The 22,392-nt window shown below is 45.8% G+C and overlaps 1 protein-coding gene across 3 annotated transcripts in view; it reads left to right on the top strand.

Annotated features, from left to right (window-relative positions):
- LOC119396179 (uncharacterized) overlaps positions 1 to 22,392 on the top strand; it is an 89,852-nt gene that overhangs the window by 15,421 nt on the left and 52,039 nt on the right. For all 3 annotated transcript variants that reach the window (XM_049416983.1, XM_049416982.1, XM_037663272.2), the window contains exons 4-5: positions 12,175 to 12,374; positions 13,459 to 13,658. In XM_049416983.1, the coding sequence (XP_049272940.1) occupies positions 12,175 to 12,374; positions 13,459 to 13,658 (400 nt within the window). The remainder of the gene's footprint in view (positions 1 to 12,174; positions 12,375 to 13,458; positions 13,659 to 22,392) is intronic.

The following is a 22,392-nucleotide window of genomic DNA, read 5'->3' as shown; positions in this document are numbered from 1 at the left end:
CTTGTGCGGTTTGTAACTGAGGAGTTCACCAAATACAAGAAAGCCATGGACGCCTTTAAGAGCCACGCATCCAGCAGTTATCACGCCATGTCAACAACGCTATCGGAGAACTTTTTAGCAGTCCGGTCCCGCTCACAGCATGACATCTTAACACAACTTGACCACGGTCTTAAAAGCAGGCGGAAGAAAACCGCAAGAACTTGCTGCCAATAATAGAAACAATCCTTTTCTGTGGCAGGCAAGAAGTACCGCTTCGCGGCACAGACGACTCTGGTCCGATAAATATGTCTGAAGTGCTGCCATTGAAAAATGATGGAAATTTCCGCGCACTGCTTAGGATGAGAGCAAAATGTGGAGATGCCGCCTTGAGAGCTCACATGGAAACATCTCCGGCGAATGCGCTGTACACGAGCCCAAAAATTCAAAATGAGTTGATCACCCTCTGTGGTAAAATCATACAAAGAAAGATAGTTGAAAACGTCAACTCAGGTTCGTGTTTTTCAGTTCTAGCTGACGAGGCCACTGATATATCTCGCACCGCCCACATTTCCCTATGTGTAAGGTACGTTGGACACGACACGTCGGGAGTGCCCATACTTAAAGAAGATTTTGTAGATTTCGTTCCCGTGTACGATCTCACTGGCAAGGCGCTGGCGAGCACAATCCTGAACAGCCTTAGAGGTCATGGCTTTGACCTGAACCTACTTTGCGGGCAAGGATACGACGGCGCGGCATCAATGAGCGGCCACCTTAACGGTGTTCAAGCCTTCATTCGTCAAACAGCGCCCAAAGCGTTGTACGTGCATTGTAGCGCCCACTCGTTGAACCTTGCTCTGCTTCACGCATGCAAACTCCCCAGCATCCGCAACTGTTTGGGAACTGTATCCTCAACCTGTACGTTTGTGAGAGCTTCGCCACAGAGGACGAACCAACTGCGAGACAAAGTAGAAGATTTAACACAAGAAAAAAGAAAATCAGTTCTCTCCTTTTGCCAAACAAGGTGGGTAGAGAGTCACGATGCACTTCAGCGTTTCCTTGAACTGTACGTGCCTATTGTACAATTCCTCGAATATTTGGAAGAAGAGGCCGCGTCATCTGATACTTCATCAAAAGCTTCTCAACTGCTCAATGCCATTACGAAGCCCGAGTTTGTCGTTTCGCTTCAGATCTGTAGCGACCTCTTCTCTTTGACACTGCCACTTTGCAAGTTTCTTCAAAAAATTGACTGTGACTTGGCTCAAGCGTGCGATCACGTAAAGAATGTTATAGACGTTCTTTCCACAAAAAGGGCTAGTGCGGAAACGGAATTTAATAAGATTTTTCTGAAGTCGCTCTCTTTGCTGAAGATCACAAATGTTGAGATGGCCCTACCACGCATCACTGGAAGGCAGATGCAAAGAAGCAACGTACCTTCTGCTACTCCCGAAGAGTACTACCGGAGGAATGTGTATTTGCCTTTGCTGGCTGACTTCGAAAATCAATTAAGAGACCGGTTCGATGCCCATAAGAAGGTCGTGGTTGGCCTTAACATGCTGCTGCCGAAATTCTGCGCATCGGCTAGCCTTTCTGATATTGATGATGCAGTGCAGTTTTACCTTGGCGACATTCCTTCCGCTAATGTCATCGAAGCAGAGTTCACACTGTGGGTGAACAAATGCTGCCAGATCGAAGAAAAGAATCGCCCAGCTTGTGCTTTACAGGCCTTAGAGATGTGCAACCGCGACTTTTTTCCGAACATCCACAGCCTACTTTCTATCCTGGCGACTTTACCCGTGTCGACGTCGACCCCGGAACGGACTTTTTCCACACTGAGAAGGCTGAAGAGCTACCTTCGAAATCATATGAACAACGACAGATTGACCGGACTAGCACTGCTCAGCATCCATCGAGAACTTCAAGTGACCCCAGAACAAGTCCTCACAGAATTTTGCAAGTTGCCGAGAAGGAAAAACTTCCTCGTTTAAACTTCCCTCTATGTTTCAAGAGTCGATTAAAAGCTAAACCCAGCTAGCCCAAGCTTCAACCCTTCTATTCTTTCGCAATTACGAGGAAACTATCCAGCAAGCAGAATGTGCGAACGGTAACAAGAAGATCGGAATGTCGGGCGACTTGTTTGTTTGCTTGCATACATACTGTCACGGACTGCCATTTTTGCGACCCGGCGTAACGGCAAATTAACGGGCGCCGCACTCCCCCGCTGACCGGTGGAACCGTTCGCTCATGAAAAGACTGGTCTTTAGTGCAGGGAAGTACTGAATGGGGTGTTCTTCTTCAAACGTTAGTCGCCGATGTTTGATCCTTTGTACCTACGGCGGCGTCGGCAGGGTCGTCAAAGGCCGCGATGCACCCCGAACCAGCTGTAGACTGCAAGACGCACCGGCTGAAACCAAGGAAACTGACCATTCCCACGGGCAAAACTGCTTGTGGACAAGCCGTATGAGAGAACCCCAACAGGTTGTCACTCTCGCTCAGTTGAGGACCCTCTCCTAATTAAAAAGGGACGCGGTCAATATATTTTTAGGGTGGAGTTTCTAACAATGAAACGTGCATGATTGGACCCATGTAGAGGTCTCTTTTCCCCCAGGACGAGAATGAGGGGACACGGAGGTCGATTTAAGCGCAGGATTTCGCCTTGCTAAGCAGTCTAGTTGCTGACCAACATGGTGTAGAAGGAGATCAAGAAGTATCCCTTAAGGGGAGACACTGGTCTCGAAACGAAAAGTTTTATTATTGGAGATATTGTAATGAAATTGGGTGTGTATATGTATTTCTTCCTCCTGTTTTCAAAAATATAATTAGTTTTCATGTACTTCAATTAGTTATCAAATTGTGAGAGCATAAGTGAAATCTAATTAGGTAATTTCTTACAGGTCATTAAGACACTTTCCCTCAGTATTTTTAGGTTCTGTTTAAGATGCAGCTGTAGCCAAAGACCTGCCATGTGGAGCTATGCTATTTATATTGTCACTGAGATATATCATCATATAAGAACTTTCAATTGTATTGACATTGTGTAATCTTGAAATGCAATTAGCTCGCATTATTGTTCACAAAATTTCATATGTTCATCTTAGCCACAAAAAAATAGCATAGCTCCACAGTCCTATTTCTTACGAATTCAACGGTATAAAATTTATCAAAATTACCTTACAAAAACATAATGAAAAGATCCGTAAGGCTGGTCAAGTTGGCAAAAAATGTGAAGCTGAGAAAATCGCGTTTGAAGATTGACACGCACTGTATAAATTTCTAAAAGGAACCTTTAACCATAAATTTTATTCACATGTTCCCCATCTGTTTCCCTTCAAAACAAAACAGAAAGTGTCTTGTTCCACCCAAGGAATCATATCTAAAAAAATTTTCCAATGTGCAAAGCATGATCAAAACCCCACCATGACAAGCGGCTGGGGGGTTCTGGAAAAGCCATGGGGTATGAGGCTCAAGCGACTGGCTGCTCATGTCTTTTCAGTCTTTAGGAAGAACCTTCTAGATGTTAGGCAGCATGTTACCCTGGGTAATAGGTTGCTATGCTTGAGAGAATACCTTCAAAGTAGTCCAGGACTGTAATCTTCAGTTGCACCCGTTTTGTGTCTCCTTGCAAGAGTCTTTTTTGTGTTGGTGCTCTTCAGATGAGTTGCATTTGCCTTGCGTAAACGCAGAGAGTCTTTTTCTAGGCTGTGGTCCCAGGGCACAGCCGAGACAAAAGTTTGAGTAAACAACATGGTCAATTACAAGGCCAGTGTAGAGCTCAATGATGCAGCCCACACCTATGTGTGAGCTCCGACCTCGCGTCATCCATGAGCCGTCGAACACAACATCGATGTTCCCTATGGGGTTCAGGAAGTCTGTATACAGCTCTTTTATTACTGCCACACTAGCAGCTTCACTTTCAGTCGCTGTGTTTTCGCAGGCTTTCACTAAACTTTTTAGGTGTCCCTGAAACGTCTTGTGGTGCAAGCCTCGGTGCGAAAGGTTCATACACGCACAAAAGTCCGAAAGGGCAGCAACACCTTTGCCTATCATCTGTATCCCCTTCATGGCCCTCATGTTGACTTCGAAGGGAGTGATGGTGGCAGTTCCGCTCACTCTCGGAGAAGAAAATTGCTTCTTCTCGAAATCACAACTGCTGCAAGAAAAAATAAGCTTTACCGCAAGGCCGTACTCCTTGTCCGTTGCCTTCCTCACGCTGAGACTTTTTGCGTCGCATTTGTCGCACTTCGCTTGTGCAAAAAAGTTATTCAAAACTTTCATATCGACGAGCAAAAAATCGGTCCCGGCGTCACCGGTCTGGCACTCCGCGCTTACTCCAAGAAGGTCGAACTTGCGCTGGGTAGCCGACTTTCCAGACAGAACGGTCTTCGTTTGCGCCGATCTCTCAACTCGCTGCGCCTGCTCCGCCGTTGAGTAGTACGCGGCATCAACCCGAAGTGTTTCGCTAGTCGAACTTGGTCCCACGGTGTCGTCAGTTGAAGTTCCCGGCAGGTCCAAAGGGTCCGGCCGCGACTCCAACTCCGCTGCCGACGGTGCACTTGTAGCCGGCGCCTTCTTGTTCCAAGCCCGTTTTTTACGGCTTCCAAAGCTCGTTGCGTCGATGGTTTCAGACGAGAGTCTCCAGGCATCTCGATCGCGTGGAAAAACTACCGGCACAAAGTAGAGACACGGTCCGTCGAGAAACACGCACGATCGCAAAAGCAGGCGCACACAAACGGACAGCCACGGCGGAGAACCAAACACAAAGAAAAAAAAAATGACGTGTCGGTCGCGCCAGCCAATGGGAGACTCGGAAAGGCGCGCTTGAAAAGCGCGCCGCGTGAGAGCCAATCAGTGGCCTGGAAACGACCTTCAGAAAACCCGCGACGGCGGCCGTTCTGCATTGAGCGACGCCATTTTGAGATGGCGCAAAATGTGCACAAAGAAAACAGCTTCAAATCTAGCCCAAGGTGGCGGCGCTCGGCCCGCTGCAACGCTCATGGCGCGCGCGGGAAGTTCGAACAAATTTCGTCCTTTTGGGGACATTTTAGTGCTGCCGGGGTGCTTTGAAAGCCGATTTTATCGCGTTTCTCGACCGAATTTAGCGTTAGCAATTTGAGAGTAGGTGCTCAGAAGTACAAACGCCTCGAAAATAAGCTTTGCGAAAAATCGATTTTTTGACCATTTTTGACCGTTCCAAGACCCGCGTCTCCCCTTAAGTGGTTGTGGCTCCGTATCGGCTGGCCACCTAAACTTAGCCATTCGTCTAGTTGTGACGCGAAATTAACGTCTGTAACGTAGGCATCGGTACTTGAATCTCGAGTAAGTTCAACCTGCCCGAGATCGGCTTCAAGCACTAGCCTACCGGAAACACCAGCGCTGCAACACCGCCGACATCGCAGTTGTGCCAGAACTCTCTCTGACTTCTTGCATCCGATCGTCGTGGACTCGAAGCTGCCGGTCATCACAGGTATCCCTTCACCTGCTTATACCTTCGGACTTTCTCATCTGTAGTTTTATTGTTGGTTAGTTTTGTGTAGTTTGTAATACTTCTCTCTTGTAAGCTGATTTATTGATTTTATATGTATTTTGTTAGTTGGTATTAAGTGTTGTACTAGATTCCTCGTGCTGCAATATCACTAGAGTTTTGTTTTTCCCCACACACGTCTCTGATCTCTTCACTGTCTCTGCTTACGTATGGAACGACCTAACCTGCTGCCATTCCCGTCGCCGACTTCGCGCTGGCGACGCTAGAGTGGCAGCTTGTAACACATACATACCGTTTTTGTACCGTGGTTACATTGTGTTACTTCATCAGGAGCCGTTGGTCGCGGTGTCCCCGGCTTTGGTGGTGCTATTGTCCAAACTTATTTCTTGCTTTAACCAGAATTTGAGGTTGACATACCAATTTCTTTATTTGGGTACAAATAATTGAAAAGTACCATCGAATTATTACAAGTAAGCGATGTACTTGATTTATTCACAAAAATAAGCCAGTATAAATCTTAAAAAATGGCAGCCGTTCTACACGCAAACCCCCCCCCGAAAAAAATTCCTGGGTACGGCCCTGCACTGAAGACCTGGTACCTGTTTGAGTAGCATTGGTTCCTTCTGTGGCTTCTTCTGGCTTGCTTGGCATATTGCGCAGCATTCAACAAAATTAACCCCTTGATTTGCTTTGGCATTCCAGGCCAGTAGACTGTTTTTTTGACTCTCTTGATGCAACTTTCTATTCCAAGCTGTCCCTCGTGTATCTGTTGGAGTAGCCGTTTCCTCAAGGCTTTGGGGGTGATTATGCAGTTGCCCTTGAAGAGGATGTCATCGTAGATGGCAAGTTCATTGCGGAATGGCCAGAATAGCTTCATTGCTTCAGACAACCCGCTTGTTTTTTTTCGGCCATCCATTACGGGTTGCTTCGATTACTTCTTGTAATTGTGGATCTTCTTGTAGGTCTCTTTTTAGCTCGTCCATGGTTGTTTGCGCCATCGGGACAATAGTGCACACTTCCGACTGTGCAGTTTCTACAGGTTCACAGTCTCTGCTTAAGAGGTCTGCAGTAACCAACTCCTTGCCTTTTTTGTAGACAATCTTTGGTGCGTAGTGCTGCGCATCAAGCAGCAGCCTTTGTAGACGTGGTGGGGCTTTTCCCAGTGGCTTTTAGCTGATTGTTTCCAGTGGTTTGTGGTCAGTCTCCACAATTAGGGGTCTTCCATATATGTACTGATGGAACTTTTTACATCGATACCTTATGGCCAGTGCCTCTTTCTCTACCTGCGGATATTTGTGTTGTGCTGCAGTCAGTGCTGCTGAGGCATACGCCACTGCTTTTCCCTTTTGTAGGAGCACCGCACCTAGCGCTGCCGCACTTGCGTCAACCGATACTGTCAAGTCTTCACTGACGTCGTAGTAGGCTATTGTTGGACCTTTTTTAGATCTTCTTTGTTTTCTTGCAGAGCAGTGCTCTGTTCCTCCGTCCACAGCCAGTCGACGTCTTGTTTGACAAGTTTCCTTAATTAAGGTTGTGGTTTTTTTCAGCCAGATTTGGAACAAACTTTGGCAAGTATTGTAGCATTCCCAGCAACCTCAACAGCTCCACTTTGTTCTTTGGCTCACCGATCCTGTCAATGGCATTCACTTTTTCTTCATCAATTCGCAGTCCTTCTCGTGTGAGCACATGACCAAGGAACTTCACTGTGGACTGGTCGAACACACATTTCTCTCGATTTAATTTTGCTCCTGCGCAGGGTGTCGGAACGAAATGAAAACGAAAAAAAAATCGATATTTTTGACCGGAACGCAAACGTAATGGAAACTTTATCTATTATTTCGTTCCGGAGTGAAACTGAAATTTTTTCAATCATTTTTCGGTTCACGAGAAAACTTCGCAATCTGGAACAACTGAGCTCATGCAACGTGAGCAGTTATGCATATCTCTGGGTACAGTATTAGCGCATACCTCAGGGAAGAATTCTAAAGCAAAGATATGTTGAAATTGTGCGAAAAAGGAAAACAGTGGCAACCAGAGATGTTTATATTAACGTAAGCGGACTTTCGCACGCCTGTCACGCAGGCCAAAGTGGAGAGGGCATTGTCGGTGCTGAAGTTTGTTGCAGCAAAAGCTGTTATGAGATCACAATAGCTGACTTTGGCACCATAGTTGTCCTCCGCCGCCGGTGTCCGTGACCGCTATCGCGTGATATAAGAAAAAATTAAATGATAAACAAATTTCTAGGATCGGATGGGATATTAACCCGCGCCCTCTGCGTGGCGGTCGGGTCTTCCACCAGAGCGCCACGCTGGTGCTTGTAACTCCTTCACAAAAACACTCTATACGGGCGTCATGTCAAGCAAGGAATCGCATTAACATATGTAATATAGCGTGGCAGAAGAGGAAAATAACACCTAGTCATCAGGCAATGCTAATAGCGCAAAGAGTGTGTGCTTCAATGCTTCCCACCAGTGTTGCGGAGTTGCCCCACCAGAATTGGAATGACTCCGGAATCATTCCACATTTTCACGACCCCGGAATGGAATGGGGACAACGCTTGGAGGAATAGAATGAGAATGGAATTGAGCGCCTTTTGCACGAAATGGAATGGGAATAGAATTTCGTCTTTTTCCGAAAATAGAGCACGTTTTCTTCTACGTCCTGTTTTTCAAACTTCAAACATTAGGAAGTCAGAGCCTCGGAATTAATAATAAAGCAGTATTCTTAAAATGGCTTGGCTGATTACAAGCCCGGTACATTTATAGGCAACGCGCCCACTACAAACGGAGGCATAAGTTAGTGTACAAATAAATGCATTATCCCAGCAGATACAGAATGTTCCAATTGCTTAATGCTTTTTTTCTACATGCACTGTACACTCAACAGCTCTTTCTCATTTAGGCTGCTGAGCAGTATCATATGGCTTCCATCTGCATTGAATCCAAGCGTTTCTACAAGTGATGCTAGTATTATAGAGATGCGAGTTGGGCTATTGGGTGTGAATTGACTTTGGACACAACTAATTGGCAAGAAAAAAGGAAAACGGGCAGTATGAAGAAAACAAAGCGCTGCATCCTGTCTGCGTTCCTTCTTTGCGCTAATTAGTTAAGGTAAGTAAATACAAGCAATACAAGTGAACCCCCCCCCCCTTCAACTTTTAACTGCCACTATTCCCTGACTCACTTTTGACAGTCATATTTATGTTTATTCCAATGCTGACTCTCCACTTCACTCAGAGCCTGCCTCGTGCTTCATCTGGGGACACATTTTGTGCGACAGGGAGGGGTCTTGTCAGCCAGAAAATGTCAGCAGCTTTCACTATGGAAAGCTCTCTCCATACATGCTCTTTCTATACATGTCTTAGTATGGAGAGGGCGAGCCTAAGAAAATGGCAACTGCACGTTCCACTTGTGAACTTTCCTCGCCATGCACGACTGCAGGATTAGGCTGAGCTGTTCACAAGAGTGTCTGCTTTCCGTGAGGTGTGGTTTTTCGCCAAGCCCGAAGGGGTAGTCCATGACCCTTTAAAATGACTCGTTTCACTGCACAGGTAATATTCAAAATTAGTGTCAGTAACTAGTTACTGGATAAAGGCAGCACACAGCCGTACACAATATTTTTGCCACGAGCGAAACATTCATTGCCTTGCAACCCTAGCTTGTACATTAGCCGAACTAAAATATTCAGGCTATGAACAAGCTTCCGGTTGTGTAGCTCTCCACTCCACTCCATGTTTTTCTCTAACTGCCTTTATATTGTTACGTTTATATTGTTTGGCAATTGCAAGATTTGTCAGAGACAAGGCAATGTCTCTAATAATAATAATAATAATAACAATATCTGGGGTTTAACATCCCAAAACCACGATATAATTATGAGAGACGCCGTAGTGGAGGGCTCCAGAAATTTCAACCACCTGAGGTTTTTTAACCTGCACCTAAATCTAAGTGCACGGGCCTCAAACACGCAGTGTCATTCACTATAGTGAGAATATGTAATCACTGTTACAAAAGTGAGGATGGGAAATGTTACAAAGGGGAAGATGGGAATCACTATTACTGAAGTGTTACAAATATCACTGTTACAAAAAGGAGGGTGGGAAATAAGCCTTTTGTGTTTGCTTATTGGTATGAGTTCAAGGCCATTCGTTGCTAAAACATGTTACCTTCACAGATGGGTCTTTTAGTGGTGCTAAGCTGCAGCTTTCCTCACAGCCATTTTTTGTCCTATTAGAAAAAAAAATAGCATAATACTGTAGTCAAGTTCAACAGCTATAAGTAGCCTGCTTTGAGATATCTACTGCAGCTTCTCTTACCCCTTAAGGGGCCCTGCAACACATTTTTGCCTTAGTCAGAAAATGCTGCCGATCAGTTGTCGAAGCTCCTTCAAGCATTTGAGATAAACATTACAGTGCAGCACGCGGCAGAGAATTCACAATTAAATTTAAAAGTCCGCTAGAAATTTCTGGCTCTTCTCTTGACGAATGATGCCATATACCGAAAACCAACTGCGTCACACACAAAATACACGGCCATTGGCTGATTTGAACATCATGAGCTGCATAGTTAACGCGGTGGGCGAGGCATGACTCGACATACCTCATCGTGGGCAAGTGAGCCACCGCGAGAGCGTGCAGGGAAAACGAGCAATGAAATCGCTTAAGGTGGTGACGCGTGCTAACCTACGGACTTGCCCCTTATCATTACACCACCCATTCCCTTCCGCAGTGTAGCTTTCCACGCTCGCTGGGCAGAAAGTAGAGAGAAAGTGCTTAGAGCACATGACAAAAACCTTGTAACTCCACTGGAACTTGATTGATTGGAGACATTTTTGCCGAAGTTGTTTTGTGAGGCAATAAGCTCCGATTGTGAGGTCATTTGATGACTACTTGGGAAAGTGTTGCAAGGCCCTATAAACTAACATCCGCATCACATACTGAACCGAAGGCACACTTCTTTGTAATATCGTTCTGTGCCACGTGGCCTTAGTGAGAATATAACATAGTTCACCATTTAACGTCCTTACCCTGCACTAGAGCTCAATGTATCGCCCTAATCTCTGTATAATGTCATGTGGTTTTGGTATAGCCCAGCTCAGTTTAAGCCTGAAAGAAAGGGTCAATAGCAAAGAAGGGAATGACAGGCAACAGGATGAGCGCTATACGCTTCCAACTTGCCTTTATTTCATAACCCTATAGCACATTATATCGCTCGCTTACAGCACACTTGACACCGCGCACATGACGAAAAAATACAATTAAACGTGTGGTGCAGCACATGTGATGAAGCAACATCAATTGAAGTGAAGTGTTAGTGCATGGTTGTAAATTTTACAATTTACAAGCATGCATGAGCATTTCACTGAACGCTGGTTTTCGCCCAAGAAAATAGTTTTTTTTTTTTTCCAGATGAAGCTACAGAAGGCATACTGACACACAACCTGACACTTTCACAATAGAATTCCCTACAATAATCTCGCATGTCAACTGATTACGAATGCAGCCCAAAATGACAATGCCACACGTTTAATTTTTTTTTTTTCGGTCAGCTGCGCAGCGTCATGTGTGCCATAAACTAGCCATGTAATGTGCTACAGTAGAACCCCGCTGATACGTTTTTGAAGGGACCGTAGGAAATAAACGTAAGAGATGGGAAACGTAAGAGCCGAAAAACAGGAAAAACGGCAAAATATTTAGTGGTACAGAATTTTATTTCAATTCTTACGAGCAGCACGAAAATTGGCGCGCTCAGCCGCGATCTAGTCGATGGATAGAAATGCGGAGCTTAGGACGGCCTTATCCACAGAAATGTAATCAACGTATGTGATTTTTTTAACACCAACAGCTGTAGGCATGAAAGAACTAAGCACACGCAATCACGACCGGCGCGGCGAGTCCGACCGTGAACCGCACGCACGACCATGCGAGCTCCAACCAGCTCGAACTCCTCCCGTTCTCCGACAAATAACGATGATGATGAGTCTACGCCAACGCGATGGCAGAAGTGAATGCCAATCTCGAAGGCCTTGCTTTCGCACGCTATTACGTCATACACGCCATGTTTGTGCAATGCAAATCTCAGAGGCTATGCTTTTGTCAATAGTAAATGCCAATCTCGAAGGCCTTGCTTTCGCGAGCAGTTACGTCATAGACGCCATCTTTGCAATTTAAATCTCGAAGGCCATGCTTTTGTTTGCATCAATTGAAAGATTCTGTTGCTTGCGCCTCTCATGCGGCTAATATTACGGTCAAACGAGGCCAAGCTGCGTGAAAATGCACCATGGCCGCTCTCTTTGGTAGTCACTCGGTCGGCTCCGGGCACACTTCGCGACGTATCATACGGGAATGGTCCGACAGTTACGACGTAACAGCGGGGTTCCCAATACATTGTATCCTATGGGAGCTATGCCGGGACTGGCGGAAAAAGACGTAACAGCCGGGAAAACGCAGCAGTGAGGAACGTAACAGCGGGGTTCTACTGTATAGTGTTATGGAATAAAGAAGTTGGATGTTTAGCGCTCATCCTGTTGGCTCTCATTTTCTTGTTTGCTATTCTCGCTTTCCTTCAGGCTCAAACTCAGCTGCGCTCTGTGAAAATCACATTATGATGCACCAACTTGCCCAATCTGCAGTACTTGTCAATAATGCCATGAGCTTGAATTTGCCAGCTTCTGTGGCCTCAAGATGCTAGACTGAGATGTGCAAAATTTACATGCAGACCCACACCCCAACGTCAATCTCGTCTATCGGAGGAGACGAGCGCGCAGAGTCCATCACCTCTGCCTGGACTTCCTGGCTGTTCGGCACCAGATAAATACCATGGTGCGAAACGGCGCGCCCGTCCCTCAAGCCACTCGAGACCACCTCGCCGAGTTAAGGCACGATGTGGCTTTGTACGTGGAGACTCCCCACGAAGATGTAAGTTTCTTTTTCAACTTTTAATATAACCAGAACATCTCCTCTCATTTGTGGTAGTGTTATTTCATGTTCCTGTGTGCCTGAGTGCACTTTTGCACTTAGGCACGCAAGGCTAGACACTGCTTGCCTTGTTTGTAAGCATAATATCTTAAGCGCAGAACCACCACAGGCATTGAGAATAACTACAGAGTGTCTATCTACAAAACTAGAGAGGAATCTGGCGCTGTGATTGTTCATCCACCATGGGATTAATGGGAAGTACAAGCTTTGGATTGGATTGCGTTTGCTAGCGAACTGTCTATGGGCCTTTTTCTACAGTTTGTCTCATTTTTCGCCCAGCGTGAATGGCGTGGGTCGTGGGGTGTGGTGTAAAGCACTCAAGCGGTGCCTTTGTTGTTGAAAGATGCCAAAGACCGCTAGGTCTCTTGGTTTCTGGCGACTTAGCGACATTACAGGTTGTATTTGATAGTTTTAGCAAAGCTTCGCAAGTGCACCGTTCCGCAGAGATATAGCATCCCATGCGAGTGTAGGAAACTGTATGGAGTGTATGTTCTTTTTTTTTTTTTTTTTTTTTTGTAAGGGCATCTTGCCACGACTCGTTCAAATCTGCTGCAAAACGATGGCAAAACGATGTCCGTCCACAAAAGTTGAGCTTTTTTTCCCAGATAAAGCTACAGAAGGCATACTGACGCACAACCTGACACATTTCGCATGCAATTCGCTGCAATAATCTCATGTGTCAACTGATTACGACTCCAGCCCAAAATGAAAGCCCCACACGTTTGGTTGTGTTTTTGGTCATGTACACGGTGTCACGTGGGCTATAAAAGAGGCATGTAATGTGCCATAGGGTTGTGGAATAAAGAGATGTTGGAAGTTTAGCGGTCGTCCAATTGCCTCTCGTTTCCTTCTTTGCTATTTTCACTTTTCTTCAGGCTCAAACTGAGCTGCACTTTTTCAAAATCAGATTATGTTGCACCAACTTGCCTAATCTGCAGTACCTGTCGATAATATCATGAGCTTAAATTTGCCAGTTTCTGTGGCCTCAAGATGATAGACTGAGATGTGCAAAATTTACATGCAGTGCCGCATCCTAATGTCAACCTCGACTACAGAAGGCGACGGGCACGACGCGTGCATGTGCTGTGCTGTAACTTCCTGCACCTGCGACAGCAGATCAACGCCGCAGTGGCAAATGGCCAAGCGGTTGCCCAGGCTGACCAACAGCACCTCGCCGAGCTTCGGCACGACGTTGCTTTTTACGTCGAAAATGTGCATGACGATGTAAGTTTCCTTTTGAACATATTCAATATACAGTAGAACCCCGCTGGTACGTTTTTGAAGGGACCGTAGGAAATAAATATAAGAGACGGGAAACGTAAGAGACGAAAAACAGGAAAAACTGCAAAATATTTAGTGGTATGAATTTTATTTCAATTCTTACGAGCAGCACGAAAATTGGCGCGCTCAGCCGCGATCTAGTCGATGGATAGAAACGCGGAGCTTAGGACGGCCTCATCCACAGAATCAACGTATGTGACTTTTTTAACACCAACAGCTGTAGGCATGAAAGAACTAAGCACACGCAATCACAACCGGCACGGCGAGTCCGACCGCGAACCGCACGCACGACCATGCGAGCTCCAACCGACAAATAACGATGATGACGAGCAACAAATAACGATGATGATGAGTCTACGCCAACGCAATGGCAGAAGTGAATGCCAATCTCGAAGGCCTTGCTTTCGCAAGCAGTTACGTCATACACGCCATGTTTGTGCAATACAAATCTCAAAGGCAATGCTTTTGTCAATAGGAAATGCCAATCTCGAAGGCCTTGCTTTCGCGAGCAGTTACGTCATAGACGCCATCTTTGCAATTTGAATCTCGAAGGCCATGCTTTTATTTGCATCAATTGAAAGATTCTGTTGCTTGCGACTCTCATGCGGCTAATATTACGGTCAAACGAGGCCAAGCTGTGTGAAAATGCACCATGGCCGCTCTCTTTGGTAGTCACTCGGTCGGCTCCGAGCGCACTTCGCAACGTATCGTACGGGAACGTCCGACAGTTACGACGTCACAGCGGGGTTCCCAATACATTGTATCCTAGGGGAGCTATGCCGGGACCGGCGGAAAACGACGTAACAGCCGGGAACACGCAGCAGTGAGGAACGTAACAGCGGGGTTCTACTGTAACCAGAACATCTCTTCTCATTTGTAGGTTCCTGTGTGCCTAAGTGTTCTTTTGCTACTACACAATGCCAGAAGTTTGCCTTGTTAGTGACTCACAGTATAACATATCCGCATGAGTGCTCAGAACCACCACAAGGATTGAGAATCTGGCGCTGTGATCATTCAACCACCGTGGAAATAATGGGAAGTACAGGCTTCGGATCGGATTGCGTTAGCTAGCAAACTGTCTATGGGCCTTTTTCTACAGTTTCGGTTTCCTTTTTCACGCAGCGTGAGAGGTGTGGGTAGTGGGGTGCGGTGCCTTTAGCTCATGCCGTGCCTTTAGCTCTTTTTTTTTTTTTTTTTTGATAAACGCGTTTTGCGAAAACGACGGCAAAGCGATGTAGACGCACCGTTGCGCTGCTCTGGCTCATCTTTACAGCGGAACGAGAGATATGCGTTGGGGCAAAGAACTGGCATGGATGCAGCAGGTGTCATAGCGGATGATACGTTACGTGTTTCTCACTCAATACAGTATTTTTATTCCCATAAATAGATGATGCTTACTTTCAGAGGAAAAATATGCGTGTTTGTTTTCTAGTGCTCTAAAAAAAAATGAAGTCAGCTTCGCACGAGTGGTGCACAAGCCTGAAGGAAGTGCAGAGCTGGGCAGCCTTCTTTGTTTCTCTTCAGTTCTTTCTTTTTGCCCTCCACTCATTCTTTATTTTTCTCTTCCCTTTTTTCTCTCATTATATCTACTTATTTCTAATTTTCTTCCTATTTTTGCTTTTTCTTTCTCTCTATTTGTTGCTTGCTTCCTCTTTTTAGACGTGGTTTTTCCTGCGTTACGCCAAGCGACAACAAAATAGGACCGTCCGGGCCCCTAAAGTGCTGCGCATTACTAATTCATTACAGTCAACTGCCGATTTTTCGGACTCCCTAGGGACCGCGAAATCGTCCGAAAAATCGGGCAGCCCGAAAAAACAAATTCATACTTTTTTATTCTGCTCAAGTGGTCAAATCACCACAGCCACGTCCGAAATAGCTTTAATGCCTCCCAGTACAATTATCAGGCATTTTGGTGCGCACCCAGGCTCTTGCAAATACATTCGGTACCTGCCGTGAACCCCGCTTAACTACGTATGTGCCAACCGCCACTTTTGCGTCTCGTGATGAGCGCCGCTGATAATAGCAAAGCGCGGAATAGATTACGGCTGTCTCGCATGAAGCGTTTGTAAACGATGACGCGGAACATAAAGACTGTGGCGGAAGAGCGGATGACTCGTCCGGCTTTCCCCGATGCGTGTGCGCATATGCGCACACGCATCGCCGAATCGCCGCAGATACGCAGCATTTGCTGCCGTGTCAAGCTGATCGTTTCTAGTTGTGTGCAGCACATCGCCAACTAAGCTGACGCCATCACTTTACTGTTGCTGTATCGTACGCACGCATTTATCATGAAAGGGTTCGTGATGCGCACTTAGTTCCTGACCGCACACGGGCGCGGCAATGGCGAGCTGGTTTCGTCCGCGAAGGCAACGCGTCTATGCGGCGCACTTAGCGGTCTCGCACAAAGAGGCAGCAGGAATGGCGGCGCGACGCATTTGGGTTCTCGCCTATTAAATGCGTGCATTACGCGTGCAACTGCGCTAGGCCACGTGCGCTACCGAGCAGGTAACTGAAGATGCTTATCGTAAGGGTTGTCAGCGATTAAGTCGTACTGGCGCGTTTGCCAGCTGCCGCCATCACTCCTCCGTGCATTTTTGCTGCTTATCCGTAACATCGCCGCACGGCGCCGCGATAGCGCCCCCTTTGAATTTCTGGTCTGCTTCACCCCATAACGCTTCGGCATTGCGGCAAAGCTGACTTTCGGACTCTGCTACTGTCTCGAACAGATCGACTCACGAAAGCGTTGGTTCGAACCTACGAGACGATAGACATGGCAGAGCTGGGGGCTTCAAATAATGCCTTTCGGACCTGCTATTTGGGCAGAAAGTCCGAAAAACCGGACGCGGAATAGCTTCAGCGTCTGAAATTTTGGACGTTCTAATACATTGAAGTCTATGGGGCTGGTGACGGTGCCGCGAAAGCGTCCGAATTTTCGAGCATGTCCGGAAAATCGGGCGTCCGAAAAATCGGCAGTTGACTGTAATGCCAAATCTGGAAAACAATTGCAAAGCAATGCATATCCTGGTGGTTGAACTTGACCGGTCTTTCTCTTCACTCTCACTGTAACGCGTACTAGAGCACTGCACGGGCTCGGGCCTACCCGAAAACCCGGGCCCGGCCCGGCCCGTGGGCCGGGCCGGGTAAAGTAGTCCTCACGGCGGGCCCGGGCCGGGCTCGGGCCTGAAGCTCCGGGCTTAGGGCCGGGCCCGGGTTTGAGGTCGCGGGCTCGGGTCGGGCCGGGCTTGGACTTTGCTGGGTTCTTAAATGAACACTATAGTGAAGCACTGAATCGGTTTAGACTGATAAAGTGACGTCTAAGAACTCGAATCTCATACATTTCACCATGGTAATTTTATTACCAGACGAGAAAATCAAGGTCAAAATTCTATTTTTTTTAAATTTCGCGCCGAAATATCCGAGCCTGACGCCACGGATTTCAAACTGTATTTGTCGTATTTGGGGACATTGGCTCTATAAAATTTGCTGAAACTTGGTATGTTAAGTCTATGGCCCCCTCAGAGGTCAACGTACTTCATTTTTAGTGATTAGGAACTACGTAGACCCCATTAGATGCCGTCAGAATATAAGATGTCACGATGTCTGCTACGCGAACCTAAAGCGGGCGTCGCCACCCGCATTTACCTTTTTGCGCGTTCTCTCCCTTACCAAGACTCTTGTCCCGGCGAACGTGGTGATTTAGGAATTGCTAAAGAGTAATTTACTGATAATAGAGAAAACGTTTTCCTTTCTAGTGCCCCTTTATGTTTGTTCCACATACGTTGTGCATACATACATATATATGTTTCACGTTTTCTCTCGAAAAAACAAAGAACGCTTTTTTATGTGGGGCAGGCTGTTAAGAGAAATTTTATTAGAGACAAGTACTGAACTTCTTTTGCTCTTTGCATATGGGGCTACTTGATTTATCTTAAACGGGCGAGCTAAAAGAAGATATACCAGGCGCTTATATAGTTAACATGTCGTTATTCTGTGCTTTATTTGCATTCGTTATGATTTTATATCCCAAATGTTATTCTGTAATCACAGTAATAAATGTGATATAATAAATATACACCTGTAACTTATCGCAAAAGCGATTATAGAGCTCCATAGCGAGGAAACGTTTTTGAAGTTTCCAGCCCTCCACTAAAACGAAAGGACTGCACACAATCTCGTTACATAGAATTCCTATACAGAGACATTCTTTTTCCGCGGCTTCGTCACGGCCCCGAGTGGTCATGTGACGCGATATGGACGTGCACAGCCTGCTTGGTGTGCCCACTTTGTTAATATTTGAACTTTCGCCTTTTTTCGCTATATCAGGTGTCTCAAACCCACCTCAGCTAATGGGCTGCATTCACGAAAATTTACTCCGGCAAGGGCCAGGACAGTAACGCAGCTTAAGAGCGCGGGGGAGGGGGGGGGGGGGGCGTTAGAGGAGCTAGGTCGTACCAGGGTAACGTTGCCATTTAAAAGAAGAGCTTTCCCATATGTCACATATAGGTCGTTTGAAGGATATTTGGCGGCAGAATTCCAACAACATATCAATACCTATCTTCAACATGACTAAAATCAGGACGCCGATTTTGAAATATAGAGTTTTGTTTCACGGTTAGGTATCAAGTAGGGGTGTGCGAATATCAAATTTTTCGAATACCAGTCGAATACGAATATCCACCTTCGAATATCGAATATCAAAGGAAAAATGCCTACACAGTAACAATATTTTATTTAACATGTAGCTATTTGAAAAAAAGACATTTACAGCCTGAATGGCAACACAACATACACTGCTATCTCCAGAACACAACGTCCAGGCTAGCACAATGCACATTACAACACAAGCAAATATCACGGCACAATGAAAGTAATGACTACATGTTATCATGAAGAAATATTAGCTGCTCCACATGATCAGGCAGCAGGCACTCCCTTCTAACAGAGACGACCCCCCCCCACCCCTGCCACTGAAAAGGCACACTCGCTTGGAACAGAAGTGGCAGGTATAGGGAGATACATGGGGCAAAGCTTTACCAGACTGGGGTATCTGAAGGTGCTTCGCATAATATTCAAAATGTGCGGTTACATGATCGCCAACAGCGCTGCACGTCGGAGATGCACAAGCAATAAATCATCCGTATTGGGGCGCTCGTCAGGCAGATATCGTGCCTCCGTGTACTTACGATGTTTATCGCTCCTCTCGGCAACGTTTTTAGCTATACGAACGCAGCAGAAATGTGGAAGACGAGTTACTTTATGCATGATAATCGAATCCCATATTCGAATTTTTTGATTATTCGAAATTATCGAATATTCGAAACTATTCGAATACACAATTTTCGAATCGAATACGAATATTTCGAATGTAATATTCGACGAATATTCGAAACTTTCGAATATTCGCACACCCCTAGTATCAACACATGGTGGCCGCAGGGGTTGCCTCACAACAAAAAAGCTTCAGACTTCTCATGGCTGTGTAGCTTAAGTACATACTTATAAAGAAAATGAAAAATTAGGACGAAGACAGTCATGTGCGGGCCGCGGGCCTTTAGGGAGAGGCCCACGGGCTGCGTGTTTGGGTCCCCTGCGCTATACAGGTATAGTGTGAGAACTACATGACACTGCCACAACACCGTTGAAATGTGCAGGAATAGCATAGGTTCAAACAGCATAAGGCGTGAGTATATTCGCTTGACGAAATATCAGGCTTGAAAAAAAGACAATTACGAATTCCATGCCGGGTGATGTCCCTTTACCTCGAACCATAGGCATCCAATGAGTAAGCGTCGAGAAGCTTACTCGCGCCTTTATTACCAGACTGTAACGAACACCAAAAATAGATCGAAATAGCTTCGTCCACCTCTTGCCAGTCCTACCCGCGTAGTGCAGTGGTCACCTTCTACCAGTACAACATCGTTAGGAAGGCGTAGAGTATTATGATACGGAAGAAAAGAAGAGCGCAGTGCAAGCCGTGCATAACATACACTGCTGAAAACTGCAAGCAGGGGCGCTCAAAGAGGAGTTTTATAAGTGATACTGAAGAGTGTGACGACGTTCGGGAACGATAGAAATCAAGGGATAAGTTGCACAGCTACATTCATTCTGCAGATGTCCACAAAGACATCCTAAATTTGCTCCAGTGGTGGAAGTTAGGAACGACTGCCGACGCCTTCACATTTCGCAAGGCAGATGTGCACCCCTGCGGCTAGCGCATGCAGTGCAAGAAACTTTAGCGCGACAGGATATCTGATACAACGGTGGATGGCGTGCTTAAAGCCGGAATCTCTAGATAGTTTGATTTTTTGAACAATAACACGTGAAGAAATAAACTATAAAATATGCCACAAAAGACTTGTGGACTCTATATAGCCCTGGTGATATGTGAAATATATATGATATATGAAAAGAATGCTACCAGAAATATTTTTTCGTCCTTTCGGCTGCCTATAGGTATTTCTAAAAGTACACGTGGTGCACATGGTTTGTTCTTTTTATCTAGATTAGTGTACATACAGCAAGGTAATAAACTTGGCTTTCTTCCTCCATCTTGCTGTGGCAAGGTGCTGCCATGCTGAAGACAGGTGTTACATATCCGAAAGGGTGCTCGATTGGCTTTGTCGTTAGAGCATGTTTTATGTTTCAGCAAAGAGCGCAATAAGGTGTTGTGTTCTCTGTCTCCTTTCTCTTTATTGCAATTCTTATCGAAACTGAACTCATGCTGCAAATCACTTTCCGTGCTACAATATCTGCTACAAAACACTCTTGATGATCCGTATTGCATTAGCAAGAAAAAAAAAGTTATAGCATACCATTGCCGAACAAACGTTCATTGTACCCAGTATTTCCACTCAACTCTTTCCGCCGTGAGCCCCTTTTTACACGAAATTACCGTAGGTTAAAGTAGAATTGTTAGCGAAATATTCGCCAACAAGGAGTAGATATTTGCTACTTAAAACACCTTGCTGTAGATTCTACGTTCTGGCAACACCACCTATATTATTGGCTCTCAGGCCTCTGTCGGGCCTGATCTGCCGTCGGGCCGGGCCGGGCCGGGTAGGCGAAATTTTTTCTCGGGTTCGGGCCGGGCTCGGGTCGCGTATTGAATCACCGGGCCGGGCTCGGGCGGGTAAACTTGAACGAAGTCCGGGCCCGGGCCGGGCCCGGGCCGAAAATCACGGCCCGTGCAGTGCTCTAACGCGTACTTTCTGCAATAAGTTTTACATACAGAAGAATGAAGTAAATTTTAAGTGAAGATAACTTCATATCTTTTTGTTTAAAGCTCGGTAAACAAGCGTTGCGAATCGCAAGAACTAAATCCGTTCGAAGCAGATCCGAAGCCTATACTTCATTCCCATGGTGGTCGAAGCGCCGCTCAAGGATCCCCGCATAGACACTAGCGCCAGATTCCACTCTAGGTTTTCTAGTATGAAACTGTCTGAGAATAACGGATACAACACGAGCGCCATCTTTCCACCCAAGGCACAAATTTATACAGTGATCATACCCACAAACGGCAACAAGGAGGCATGCACAGAAATGCCATTATTTATTATATCCAACAAAAATCACGTCATGCTACTGCACATTGAAAAAAGTCTTTATTCATCGGACAATGACACGGACAAAATGCTTGCATGTCTAGCATGCTAATTTGGATTTTTTTCCGAGCTTATCAGTTATGTTACCAGTCAGTTTATTTCACTTCTGTTAACTTATAAAGCATTGTATTTTGGAACATTCACACCAATGCACTCTGCACTGTAGCCTCTTTGCCTGGCATATGCAGGAAAGAGGCATTTGGTAAACAACAGTTTACCTACATCCCACAAACCACGTCTTATGCTGTTTCTTGCAAGCTGCTAGGTGTCTTCTTTAGGGCTTCATTGTTGATTCTACAAATTGATATCAACTTACGAGGAGCCGAGAAAACTATTTGCACTTTAGCACCTTCGACTAATGGTTTGATGTCGTGCGAGATTTTGTGCAAGTGAGGCATGACAGGCATTACTTTTCGAGCAAGATAGCTGTTTGAACCAACAACTTGAACATTGAAGTGGCACTTCCTAATCAGGCCCTCAGTTATTTACAACTAATGCAAAGGGATACTCTGCCTTTGTAAGGCTGGAGGACTGTGCGCAAACATTATCCGTTAAACTGTGCCGCAGGATTTCAGACAGCATTAACCACGAGGTAAAAAGCACGTTTTGCTACTCAGATCAGCCCACTCGCTAGCTTTAATCTGGCTGTGCTTGGGGGGTGCATTAAATCAATCCTGTAGTCAGTGTATCGGCTCGCAGCTGCCTAGGCGGCATAGTTAAGGCGTTATGCTATAGTAAGGTCTATTGCATATTTGACATCGGCCGCAATTGAATTGCTGGTTCAACCCCCCCCCCCCCCAGATTAGAGAAGATGTTTCGGTTAGACCTGTTACAATGTAGAACATTTCGTCTGTTGTGCTTTTTCATTTTTTTCTTCATTAAAGGCTAAATCTTCATATCTCCCAGTTGCTTAACTGCTTTATTCTACATGCACTGTACACTCAACAGCTCTTTCTCATTTAGCCTGCTGAGCAGCATAATATGGCTTCCATCTGCATTGAATCCAAGCGTTTCTACAAGTGATGCTAGTATTAGAGATGCGAGTTGGGCTAGTGGTGGTGAATTGACTTTGGACA

Source organism: Rhipicephalus sanguineus, chromosome 6 (genome assembly GCF_013339695.2).
Source record: "Rhipicephalus sanguineus isolate Rsan-2018 chromosome 6, BIME_Rsan_1.4, whole genome shotgun sequence".
Lineage (NCBI taxonomy): Eukaryota > Metazoa > Arthropoda > Arachnida > Ixodida > Ixodidae > Rhipicephalus > Rhipicephalus sanguineus.
This window is presented reverse-complemented; position numbering and strand designations above follow the sequence as displayed.